This window comes from Panonychus citri, unplaced genomic scaffold, assembly GCF_014898815.1.
Source record: "Panonychus citri isolate SS breed McGregor unplaced genomic scaffold, ASM1489881v1 Contig00111, whole genome shotgun sequence".
NCBI lineage: Eukaryota > Metazoa > Arthropoda > Arachnida > Trombidiformes > Tetranychidae > Panonychus > Panonychus citri.
In genome coordinates this window covers 1144707-1158539 of record NW_026515516.1, presented here as the reverse complement: position 1 = coordinate 1158539, position 13833 = coordinate 1144707, and the positions used below count along the sequence as shown (strand labels likewise).

General features: G+C 29.5%; 2 protein-coding genes across 4 annotated transcripts in view; both read left to right on the top strand.

Annotated features, from left to right (window-relative positions):
* LOC128389823 (uncharacterized) overlaps positions 1–13833 on the top strand; it is a 196440-nt gene that overhangs the window by 80300 nt on the left and 102307 nt on the right. The window lies entirely within an intron of this gene.
* LOC128389809 (GATA zinc finger domain-containing protein 14-like) overlaps positions 1–13833 on the top strand; it is an 85530-nt gene that overhangs the window by 68009 nt on the left and 3688 nt on the right. For 2 of the 3 annotated variants that reach the window (XM_053349439.1, XM_053349438.1), the window contains 5 exons: positions 529–975; positions 1619–2182; positions 2614–3231; positions 5160–5618; positions 13305–13612. In XM_053349439.1, the coding sequence (XP_053205414.1) occupies positions 529–975; positions 1619–2182; positions 2614–3231; positions 5160–5618; positions 13305–13612 (2396 nt within the window). The remainder of the gene's footprint in view (positions 1–528; positions 976–1618; positions 2183–2613; positions 3232–5159; positions 5619–13304; positions 13613–13833) is intronic. The other variant, XM_053349440.1, reaches the window with a different exon arrangement.

The window sequence follows — 13833 nt, the reverse complement described above, 5'->3', positions numbered from 1 at the left end:
TACTGAATTAACCTTAATGATGATTGTTGTTCAGTCATTAAAATCCCCCTTTTTTTAGCAAACATTGATTAGAATTAATTGTTAATCAATTGACTATCTCATTGCGAAGTGAAAAGTTTAATCAAAGATAATTAAGATCAAGAATCGAAGCAAAAAAAATTAAAACTTTTTCTCGAACTTTTTTTTCTTGCCTTCGATGTTCTCGATTCTCGCTAAATTGTTGAGTTAATCATTATTATTATCTCCATGAAATCACCCAAGTATATTCAAGGGAGAAAACTAATCATGGTAAAGTCTCAGGTTATAATTAAGTAATAATAACAATTAGTTAACTAGCACCTAATGTGTTTGCACTTAATGGAAGCAAAAATCAAATCTGAGAAAACAAATTAACCTTTAAATGTGATTGTGATTATCTTTTTGATTGATAATGATAATGATGATGATGATCTTTGTGATTAACAATTGTCTACAATTAATCACAATTAACTTTGATAACAAATTGTTTTCCCATTTAAATTTAAACAGATCCGGTTTTACCATTGGAATCATGTGAGATTGTCAATGTCACCTTGTCTTCATTTAATGTTACCTGTTCAGTTAAAGGTGAACAAGAATTGAAAGATGATTCAAATTCATCATCATCATCATCATCTTCTTTTGGTGATCAGCATCATTTTCATGACCATAATCATGAATTGACAGTTAGTGATAATCAGAATCTTAAAAGTATCAACAGTCAACATGTTCCACTTGTTAATAGATCAACTAATCGTTTCCATGCCGAAATTTTCAACGATAAAACTAAACGATTAACCGATAATCTTACAAATAGTTTACCTTTTTTCACGGTAAGTGGCCTTCAACCTGGTAACTCGTATACACTTTATGCATACTCGTCAAATTTGGTCAGTAAAAGTTTACCTTTGGTGGTAAAAGTTGACCTGCCTTTTAACCAAACACCAACTGAGCCTGGTAAGAGATTAATCCTCACCTTAATCCCCTCTTTTTATTTCAATCCTAATCCCTTTTAACCTTTTACCTTTCTTTCCTATTCCACTGATAATATTATAACACTTTGACTTTCTTGGGTAACATGTATCATTACATATAATATACTTAATGAGATCAGCTTAATAATGATAATTTCTCACGAAGAAAATAATATATTCATACGAATAAGTTATTACAATGTAAATATTTACACAGAAAATAAGATGCAATGGTTAGTTAATCATCTATTAGAATCAGAGGGAAAATAAAGTAAATTTAATTTCTATTGAGAAATGTAAGTAAATGATGAATTTTCATCATGTTAACCATTGAAAAAGATTCACAGGCATGAGAATGAAACAAATTCACATCTCACTCTCTCTTTAATTATCATATTTACCTAATTTTCATTATCATTTTCAGAGTAATAATGATATTTACATGATGATTAACACTGAACATTTATATTAATGATATTATGATTGTGTGTCTTGTGATGATGACGATAATGTAATAATAATATGTTTCTATTTTTTTCTTCTTATTAACTTTATCAAATTTTCTTTCATTTTTACCATGATAATCTCCATGATCGTCATCATGTATTATCGTACTTGGATTCCAGTCTTAGAACCCATCATTCCATTGGAATCGTGCGTCATAAGCAATCAAACGGTTGATTCATTTCTCATTGAATGTTCAGTACAACAGTTAACCAGATTAAATATGAATGTTACTTCACAATCCTCTGGATCAAATTCACCTTCTTTGCCTGGTTATCCATCATCATCATCATCATCATCACCTTCATCTTTGTTATTATTACCCTCACGTTCATCACCATCAACCTTTAACAACAACAATAATAATACCAACTCTTTGTTAGCCTTTTCTAATCATACTCATCATCATCTGATGATAAAGATGCTAAATTATCATGTTCAAGTTTATAATTCAGAAAAAAGTGAACTAATTCATAATTTAACAAATTCGCGGGCAAAATTTTTTATTACCAATTTAAAACCAGCAACATCTTATTTGGTTTATGCATTTACCTCATATTTACATAGGAAAAGTGATCCAATTAAATTACATGTAAAGACTGCTAATAATAATGCTCAACAATTTGAGTCAACAATCAAAAATAACAATAATGATAATCCAGTTAATCATCGTGATAATAAACAAGGTTAGTGATTCTTGGTAACTCAATTTACTTTTTGTAAACAAATATTATGATGCAATTTTAATCATAATAGCAGTTAATCAATTATTCAACGAGAAAATTTATTCCCACAATTATGATTAAGTTTCTGTTTACTTGATATCATCCAAATTTGAACGTTTTTTTTTCATTTTCATGATAATTTCATGACTATCATTCTGATATTTTTCCTCTTGATCTGTCAACATCATCGAGTGTCAATTGAAGTTGTGTAAATATAAGATAATAGTTAACTAATCATCAATTGAGTTTGAATTTTCTGATTAAAGTGATTGGAACTGAATTGACAACTAGTTTCATTTATCAAGCAGGAATTTTCTGTTCATTTACGATTTGGAATTGTAATCAATTGATTAATTAATTTACTCTTTCTCTCTCTCTCTCTTTTAATTTAGATGTTCCTTCGGTGCCTTTACAATCATGTAGGATTACTAATCAAACATGGGGCTCATTTATAGTTGAATGTATTCCTGGTTCATCATCATCATCGCCATCATCTTATGCCGGATTACAAGATAATCATTATCAGAATCCAAATTATCATTCTCAGTCTGACAACAATCATTATCATCTACCATCAAACCAGAATCATGATCCATCTGCAAGAATAACAGTAACTAATACATGGCCTAATGTTTCAATATCTTCATCACCATCACCAGTTAAATCGGGAAACTTGGGCTCAGCAAATGATAATCATGACAACAATAATGATAGTGATAAAGATAATGATGATTCCTTTGATAATCTATCAAGTTCTAGTGAAAATGCCTTAAGCCCAGATAACGTTAGTTATAATTATGTTAAAGATATTTATCATCTTGAAGTGATTAATCCAGAAAGAGATAAGGTTTTATATAATATGACCAATTCTAGTCCCCTTTTTGCCGTCAGTGGCCTTGAACCAAGTACGTCCTACACTCTTTACATATACTCTTCAAATAAATTTGGTGGACGAAGTTCATCTTTAATACTCAAATCTGGAACATTGACCATGATGAACAGAAAACAAGGTAACATTCAGTTAAATCAGTTCTCTGCATATCTCTCTCTCTCTCTCTCTCTCTCTCGACATGAAAAATGTTCATACGATCATTTGATTGGATAGTAAAAGATATACGATTTGTGATGTCCTTTTATTTCATGAGTTCCATTGAATCTCATAGATTTTTTATCTTGCATTCTCATCTCATCTCTTGTTTATTGGAGCTTGAAATCAATTTACATTCCATTATCAGTGCTATCGAAAAAAAGAAATAAACTCATGATATCAGAAAGATAAGAAGCAAATTCTGAGAAACTTTGTGTCAACTTTGTAATTTTCTATTATCTTATTATCGCAGTCATTTAAATTCCTAGTATTCCGAGTCGAGCTCTTCTCCTCTTTTCTCTCTCTCTCTTTCTCCAATCCTTTTTCTTATTCCTTCCTAGTAACAATTCAACAAGAAGCTGAAACGATTCAACGATTAGACTTTATGAGAAAAATATATTCAATTCTTAACAGAAAAGTTTTCTCTATCATCACACGAATTGAGTTTTATTACTCTTTCCTTCATGACAAATAGTTGGAAAAAAATTTATCATGAACAACATGTAGCTAGTGAACGGATATTGAATTGTTGATTGTTATGAGCAATTTACTAATCATCATCATACAGCAAAGTGACGATCAAAGTAATTATCAATTTCAAAGGAAATGAAGGCGAAGAGAAAATCTAATTCATTTAACATCATTTACCATACGAAATACTTATCAATTCAGCTAATAGTTTAAAAATTTTCTTTCTCATTACCGGAAAACGGAAACTCGAAGGTGTATATATTTTCCCTCATGTTCATGTTGAAATACTCAATATAATGAAAAGATGATTGAATTTATAGAAATTTGTTCATTTCGTTTCTTCATGAGTACATATCGTTTATTTATAACGAATCATATCAAGTATTCAGTTTATATGCTGAACTTTTCGTTGATTATCTGAAATCGATAATAATGAACTTTTCCTTTATCTCTATTTTCTGAAAAAGTTTCAGGTTTTTCAAGGAAATTTAGACTAAACGGAAACACTAAACAATATATTATCTTAATCATTAACATGAAGCCTCAAGTTATTTGTCAGGGACTAGAAAATATTAATAATCATCATCCATGGAGAGAGAGGATAGAAGCTTTTTGATAGATCGAATTGATCTTTTTTTTTCTTTCGAAGATAAAAAATATCGAAAATTATGTGACCCTTCAATTGATTGAACCTCAATGTCTGAGCTCAGTTAATCTCGAGTTTGAACATTGTGTATAAGTTTTTTCTTTTCTTTTTACCTTCGATTGAAACTTTTTCTGCTTTTCTGTTACTTTTGGAGTTTCAAATTATATATTAGAACTTTTTTTCTGTCTTGTTTCATTTTCACAATTGAAAAGCAACAAAATTTTATCAATCCCATGAAATCTCATGGTTCCTCTGGAGATAATGATGAACATGATCAATGTCAATGTGTATAAATGTTTCGAAATCAACTCTTAACTTTCAGAATTTTATCTCTTTTTTGCCTTTACTAAACATTTACACTATTCTTTTACTCGAAATCTGGATCCATTTTTTTTTCTCATCATTTGCGCTGGAAAAAAATTCTGTATGTATTTATATATCGTTCATCATGATAGAGAAAGAAAACTAAAAAAAGGCAATAATGAACTTTTTCTTCTTCTGAAACATACAGAATTCCAGCTAAGATGAGAAAAAAACAGTCATGGAATTGATGTGTTTATATCATGAAAACAACATGATGTGACTTTGAACACAATGAACAAAAAAAAGCAACAAAATGAATCACAAATGAAGATTGAGATTTTCTCCCTGAATTATAAACAGAATAATGTTAATCTTATTGAATATTTTGTTTCTTTTTCTTTTCTCTTTCATATTTGATTCTTGAAATTCAGATTACACCCAAGGTTCTGTGGAAATATTTGACTCTCGAGTTTTGATTCTAGTTCTTGGATTGAGCTGCCTTCTCCTGTTAATTGCTCTAATGATTTTAATTATTCTAAAAATACGTAAAAGAGACTCAATGATTTCAATTCGTAATAAGAATCGCATGGAAATCTCATCATCATCGTCAACAGAAAATCAGCTCAATCTTCATCATCATAATAACCCAAAAGGTTCAACCATTTCCGATGGATTGACAACACTCACACCAACATCAGAATACAGTTACGGTCAACCAGGTCAACACACTCTCGATTTTGATAGAAAACCATTTGGTCAACCACAACAACTACCACAATCCCACCCTCACCATCAACAGCACCAACAACCTCACCAACCAAAATGGATCCTTGTAAATTCAAATCCAACCAATCCCGATGTTATACCAACAAAGGCCAATCTACCCCAAGGTATTTATGAACTTTTCCCGGTGGGTTTTCATGTATATCATTTTCCTTTCCCATCATCGCCACTAAAACGGATAAATTGTTTGCAAATAAAATTCCAAAACCATTTTCTTGTTCCATTAGTAATATTATTATGAATTTAAACCTTGCAAATTGAACTTAATTCAGTTAGTCATGAATTGGGTTGGTATTGTTTTGATAGGATCAATTTTCCACCACTACAATTATCATTATCACCTCAGAGAATCACCATTCAATTAACTACCTTATCGTTTTATGTATACAAATTACCTATTGTATTTTAAAGTTCAATTTCACCATCATTATCATGATTAGGCTCATCTTAGATAATAATGATGATTACCATTAATTTAAGCCTCAGAAAATGAGATAAAGAACTTTTTTTTATTATCTCTTTTCTGTAAACCTCAATTTCACCATCAATTAAGGTTTTTTTTTCATGATAAAAGTTTTTACTCAATTTTTTTCCTTCATGATCATTTCTCACCTTAGTAACATTGGCAAAGTGATGATTAGACCTCAATTCATTGGCTTGTATTGTTTTTTTAATTTGTTGACAATTGACTTTCCCTTTAAGGAAATTGATTATTTTGATTAACTGTAAATCTACTGTTACAAAATCTAATCTTAAATCAAATTACCTGCAAAAAAAACAAACAATCAAAAGGCTTTTGAACAGAAAAGCTCATTTATTTACTTAGTTTCTCTCTCTCTCTCTCCCTCTCTCATTGTCATTACCAACAAGTCTCAATGTATCTATGAACTTTTTCAGAGACTGAGGCTTTTCATTTGAAAGATTATATCTTGACGATAAGGAATTGATGAAAATTCATGACTGATTCATGATGATTTAGATTAACGGCAAATGCAATTAGCAAAGTAATTGGAAATTAATTGTATTATCTTAATGATTATTGTATAAACCATCATCTTGTTGAAACAAGGTTTCATTCTGGTTATTTTTGCATTCACAATTTCAAATAGAGTGTAAATCTCATCATGTCCAATGCTGAGCTCATTTACATCTCCAATCAGCATCCTCATCTTTTCACATTTTCTTCTCCATCTTTTTCCACTTTTATCTCTCTCTCTCTCTTTTTTTTTTGCTTCCCTGTAGTTAATCTGATTTGATTCTCAAGAAAAGATTCTGATTGAAGAAGTAAAAGAAATTGAGAAAATTCTGATGAAAGAAAATCTTTTTCTTTCCTCCTCTTTTCTCAACTAAATGGAAACAATTCATTAAAAGTAATCATATGAACAGATTCTAGTCATTACTGTACATTACATGATGATCCACATCGATTGTCAGAGTATTTAACTCAAATCAGTTAACTAATCATCAGCTTAATTTTATGACTCAAATTAAGATAAGATAAACTTACAATCAAGGCAAAGATATACACTGACCCTTGGTAGTATTAATAAAAAACCAAATCAAACAAAGTGGTCAGTTGAGGCCAAATGAAATGAGCAAGAAAAAAATACTCTCACAACCAACTAATTGTTGATTAACTTGATTAACCTTTATCAATTATTTCGTGCTAACAATTATTCACACAAGCGATTTTCATTCATTACAATTAACCAACTTCGTAATTTAATAAAATGTAACAGTTATAATTGTAATCGTATCCTCATTGGCCTCATTATTTTCACTCGATTGTTAAATACCATGAATTTATATAAATTGTGCTAATCGTCAATTAGTTTGACTGAATAGTCATCATGGTGAAATTTTCCCTGTTTCAAGATCAAGAATCTTGTTTGAAATTCAACTTGATTCACTTTCTTTCACCTTGACATTGAGATTCCAAATGAACTTTGAACTGAATCAATTTTTCCTTTGCTTTTCATTTTCTAAACTAAATTGAAATCATTCTGAGCTTATTTCTCATTTAATGATTTCATGATGATTATTTGGTAATAATAAGATAATAATAATCATCGTGTAACAATCAGAATTCAGGATAATAAGCCAATTATTTATGTATACAAGTTTATTCAATTCTAAGTAGACATTAGTTTGGGGTTTTCTTTGCTTACAGAATCCATGTAACTATTAATAATAATAATATAATTCTGAATAATACTCACCACAATGCTAAACCACCTTGTACCCCCAAGGTATCAACTTGTACACTTAAATATATTACTCATTATTTACAGACAAATACCTTTGCTAACCTTTCATATGTATTAGTTGAATATATTTATACATAAATATTATCACAAATAACTTGATCACTCATCATGAATTCCGAGTCGGAACTTTTGTTTTTTTCCCCTGTAAATAACTTTGAATAAATGATAATGAAAAGGTATAGCATTCACATTGATCAATCTTGATTGTTATCATCATCTTATTGTTTACACGTTAAATATCACCATAATTGCATTATGAATATCTCACATTTCTGTTGGCATGGAGATTGAATTTCCTCATGAATTTCAACATTTCCAAACATCAATCATTGTCCTTATTACCCAACCGATTATTTCCTTAACATGATAATAATATTATCATTTTAACTGTCATTCTATTCATTTATCGGATTGTTATCTTCGAGAAGATTATCAGATTTGAAACAATTCAACGGATTTTCTTTGATATTCTGAAATTCTCATTTATGTTTACCATGAGCCAAAGAGTGAAATTCATTTATCATGAGAATGGGATGGAAATTTGTAGAAAACAATGTGATAAATAGTATTACGATTTGTGATTTTTCTTCTTCTTTTCCAATGTAATTTTTTACTCTGCATTTCCGTTTCCGATTCCTATTTTAGAATCTCTACTCTGATCTTACTTCCGTTTCCTTTTTTGTTTCTCTTTTTTCTTATTCTCTCTCTCTCTCTCTCTCTCTCTCTCTCTTTCATTTTCTTACAAAAAACAATGACGATAATATGTATAATTAATTAACATGAAATAATCTTAATCATTAGAGTGTAACAATTAAGAATTAGAAGAGAAAATTTTTTTCTCTCTTTCCGAGTTAATTGTTATTAATTTGATTCTCTCCTAACTGTTGGTGTTAATCAAATATCTAAACATTTGACAATCATTTTTCATTATTACACAATTACTTGTCTATTATTAGTAATTGTTGTAACAATTTAACATGATTATCGTCAAGTTACACTTGATTATCATGATAACCATGACAAGTATTCAATGATTATCTGAATTTATATCTACAGCAAAAAACTAGGCTCCAAATTAACTTGACATAATCATTCCCATTATAATACTTATCATGTAAAAAATTAAACACTTTCATCATGATTCAGAATCAGAATCAGTAAGAAAGAGATAGAGTTGAATAATTTAAGTTCTAACCTCATGTGGAATCAACATGATAATATTAATTTCTGAATATAAATAAATATCTAAAGGTAGGAGAATAGCAAAGAGAGAGAGAGAGAGAGAAAAGTTCTGACATGATGAAAATATCATAAGATTATTCAGTTTGATATAATCAACGACGATTATTATTATTATATTTTATAATATTCAAGCTTGTGAACTGATATTATCATTACATAAGTTAATTAACATGAAAATTATGATGATTAAGAATCAACAATGGAAACAATTGTTTAATCTGTTCAACACAAGGAAATGATTCATAACCATGATGATGATTAAATTATCATGAAAATTTTGTTGCTTGCAACAATTAAAACTAATAATCGTTAAACATGATAATCTTTTATATCGATAATAATGATGAAGAAACAAAAGAAAAAAATAACAATTGAAATGTTATGAATTCCAAGCAATTGCCAGAGTAATATAATCATGTTGGAATCAACCTGAACTCAGTTGATACTCTGAACTTTTGAGAAAGAAAAAAAGTTCATTTATTGCCAATGTTTTTCTGTTTTTCTAAAAATAGTATTATTATAATAGTTATAATCATTTCACTTCCATGTAACATGATCCATGAACTTGCAACTATTCATTTTCAGTTGAATCTTAAATCGGAATTTTTTTCTTCTTCTCATGTAATGTGTGTTCATGGTCATTCAAATTTTATCTGTTCTTGTAACGAAAAAGTTGAGCAAAGGAAAAAAAAGAAACTGACCAAAGAAAGAGTAGAAAGTTTTATTAGCCTGATGATGATTCTAAAAGTTCTGAAAAAAAGGAAAAGAGAAATTCAGATGACAATATTTCTCTCTCACACTATTTTTTACTCTCTTTCTCATCTTGTCCTTTTGAACCTCATACACTCATTTCTCTTTATCAAGATGACAGGTTCAATTGTTTCATTCGAAGGTCCATTGAACAGAGAAGATGATGATTATTATTATTATCATGACAATTCCCTGTGTTTCTCATGGTATTCATCTGATATCTGTAACATTTTTGACTTAATATCTTCGCTTATCATGAGTATTATGGACCATGATTATATTCCAGTTGAAGAAGGAGGAAAAAACTACTTCCAAATAGATATTGAGATAAAAGGTGATACCAATTGAAGACCATGATGATAATTCATGATTCTGGAAGTGTTATCAGAATTTTATATTTTCCTCTTTGAACTCATACAAATATCGTTTCCTCTGAATCTATATAATAATTAAATTGTAATTAAATTTGTCTAAATGTAGGTCAATTAATTATGAATAGGAATCCATGTATTACGAATTAAGGTTGATAACTTATATATCTCAATGAAAATCATCATGTAACTGTTAACGTTATTTATATTCAATGGGTTATATTGGTTTATTGAGATGCTGATTAAACCACAATATTAACAACAGAAAAATATATTTATCTCTCTCTCTCAATGGATACTGATGCTTATTTACCTTAACCTTTTTATATATTAGTACATTTTATCATGAAAAGATGATGATAATGATGATGATGATGACCATATAATAATTCAGATGATTATTTGTATTTAGTATAAGTAACAATAGTCTGACAATGATTGATACTTTCAAAGGGATTATTGAATATACGATATCTTTTATCATAGTAATCATACACAAAGAGGTTCTTGATGTGGATGACTAAGGACTCGGATTGAATGAAGGTGGGAAGATAAGGATGAGGATGAAGATTGAAAGAGAGAGATAAAGATAAAGATTAAGAAAAGAAAGTGAATTAAATGAAGAGAAATGTTTCTTTTCATTTCATCTTAATCTCTTTTTTTTTACTCAGTAGAATGTCATGGGTGATGATGATGCTTTTTGTTTCTCTTTCCTCTCTTCGATATTGAAGATATGAACAGAGAGAGGGAGAGGTGGACAAACGATTCTGTGGTCATCTTAACCTCCTTTTGTAGTTTGACCCTTTGTGGTTTCTTATTTTTTCTCGTTCAACTGTCCACTTACCATACGGTCATTTCTTTATGCTGATATAAGAGATTAAATGGAAAATATGATCAATCAATAATGATAATCAACTAAATCTACATTAAGTAGTAAATGAATGATGAGAGATTAGGATAAAGGTTAAGGTGGAAAATTAAGGTGATAGTGTTGATCTACATTCTTGAATAAGATTTGTCGAAATTTTGGGTAAAGATTACGCTCAAGCTACAAGGATTCTATGAAAGGTTAAGGTATCAAAAAATTCAGCCGAAAATCCTACAAAACGGAAAAATAGTACGAACAAAATCTGAGTAGCCGTTCATGAGAAATTCTGACTCGAAGATTTTGCTGTACGCATGCGCAGTTAAGCTTTTTTACAGCGCGTATTTCAAAAAGAAAGAGAAAGAAAGAGAAAAAGAGAAAGAGATGAAAAAGAAAGAGAAAGAAAAAGAGAGGAGAAAGAAAGAGAAAGAGAGAAAGAGAAAGAGATGAAAAAGAAAGAAGAAAAAGAGAGGAGAAAGAAAGAGAAAAAGAGATGAAAAAGAAAGAAAAGAGAAAGAGACGAGAAAGAAAGAGAAAGAAAGAGAAAGAAGAAAAAGAGAGGAGAAAGAAAAAGGAAGAGATGAGAGAGAATGGGACGAGAGAGAGAAAGAAAGAGAAAAAGAGAGTAGTGAGAAAGAAGAAATTTAGTTTTGAATTTTTTTATTAAAAAACGATTCCCATTTCAACAAACCACGGGTCTGGCAAACAACCTTAAAAAAACTTTCGTAAGAAAGTTTTTTCCCGCTTGTCATTATGATTGCCTTTTCTTTTCTTCTTCTTTTCATCAACATCTCATAACAATTGACCCCAAATCTTGTTGATGAAGACACAATCTTGCTCTTTGGTGATCAAATGCTAAGGTAAATCCACCCCCGCCCTTAAACGGTAGTTTAGACTATCACTGAGCCTGTTTCGATTCTCGCACCAAATCAATGTTTATTTATGAGGCTACTTTTTGTTACCCACAACGATTAGAGGTTGATGTTATTGTTGAACATCATCATCATTATGATGTTACTTTATCATCTTGTTGATAGTTTACCCCCCTAATAACATCAATCTAATGGCTCCCTTCATTTTTTTTTTGCTTCAACTTTTTTTTTCTTGGTTAACATCCAATAATTCAATTCCAGTTGAACGGAAATTGAGTAAATTGTTCAATGAACTTTCTTACACACCACAGAATTAATTTACCATTAGATTGTGAATCAGAAAGTTTTGATTCATATTTTTGACAAATTTCAACATGTCCCCAAATTTCTTGGTGTAAATTATATTAAATCGTTATCCACAAACATGATTTTCATGTAAAAAAAATTTCATGTAGATTTTATTTCTGAATATTCGTTGATTCCGGTGGAATAATATTATATTAAATTCTTTTTCTTGTATATTGATTATCTTCACGTACTGTGAGTTAATCTTTCAACTCGTGAACTTGAATTAGGAAAAGCAAAAATGTCAAAATTTTAGTTCTCTTTTCCATCTTCTCTCTCATGAAGTTATCGATTATTATTGAATTTGTTTCAATTCTTTATACACTAGTGGTAAGTTTGAAATGATATCCATTATTTTCATGTGATTAATTGAACATGATGATGATGAAAACTCCCAATCGTTGAGTTCAATTTAATAATGATAACTTCTAGCAATTCATGGTAATAATTAAAAGCATTCATGGTGGAATCGAAAACCTATTCTTATAACAATTTATCTCGAAATTTCTGGTTTCTCTCTCTCTCTCTCTCTCTCTTATCATGTTTAGGATTTTTATCTTCCATCAGTTTCCTGAGTTTATCCTCATCACTTTTCCAATTCGTGACTTTTTACAAGCCTCTTATTAACTTATCTTAGTAATCGTTTCAACTTCTCACTTAACAATACCACTTATTTCATCATCTTTTGATAATCACCTTGTTGATTAGTAATCATGTTGAAAAATAGTTATAATGATGAAGATAAACTAACTTTTCAACTGAGCGGAACTTTTTTGGCCTTCATTTTGCTCTTGATTCAAATCTTCTTATATCTGTCTAAGTTGTATATTAATACACATCTATCATCATAATCGTCATGATGATAAGCGTTGAGACATATAACCAATAAATACAATAACAATATAAATCTTTTGTTGATAAATTTTGATACAATTGACAGTTTTTCATGAAGAAATGTTTCTTTTTCATTGAAATTGAAAAGTTAAGAAAAATGAATTGGAATAAAAAATTTTTGAACAACTTTTTTCTATTCTCATAAATTGTTTCATATTTCTCTTTCTTTCTTTTATTTCACACTCAGGAAATTCTGGAAATTGCTCAAATCTAAGTGTAAATAACCGACTACTCGATGGATGCCCAATAAGTCCACCTTTATCAGGAACTTTGATTCGTGGTGTTGCCTCGATAAAAGTTGATCCCAATGTGCTCAATGGCGCTTACAACGTACCTCATGTCCGATTGATAACCAATAATAACAATAACAACAATAACAACATCAATTCCAACAACAATATAAACAACAATCTAAATAATGTCAACAATAATTTAAGATCTCAATCACAAATGATACTTTCCACCTCACCGATTACAAGATCACCTGAACTATCAGTAAGTAATTCATGTAATAGAAAGTGACTATTTTTCTGTTGTGTTTTATCTCCTTCTCAAGAATCATGAAATCTTTTCCAAATTTTTCCATGAATTTAATCAAATATATCAATGTGTATAAATCCAGAAATTGGCACAGAGATAAAGTGAATACAAATACAGATTAAATAAACACAAGAAAACATTGTTAGTTAAAATGTGATATTGTCTTTCGGTTGATA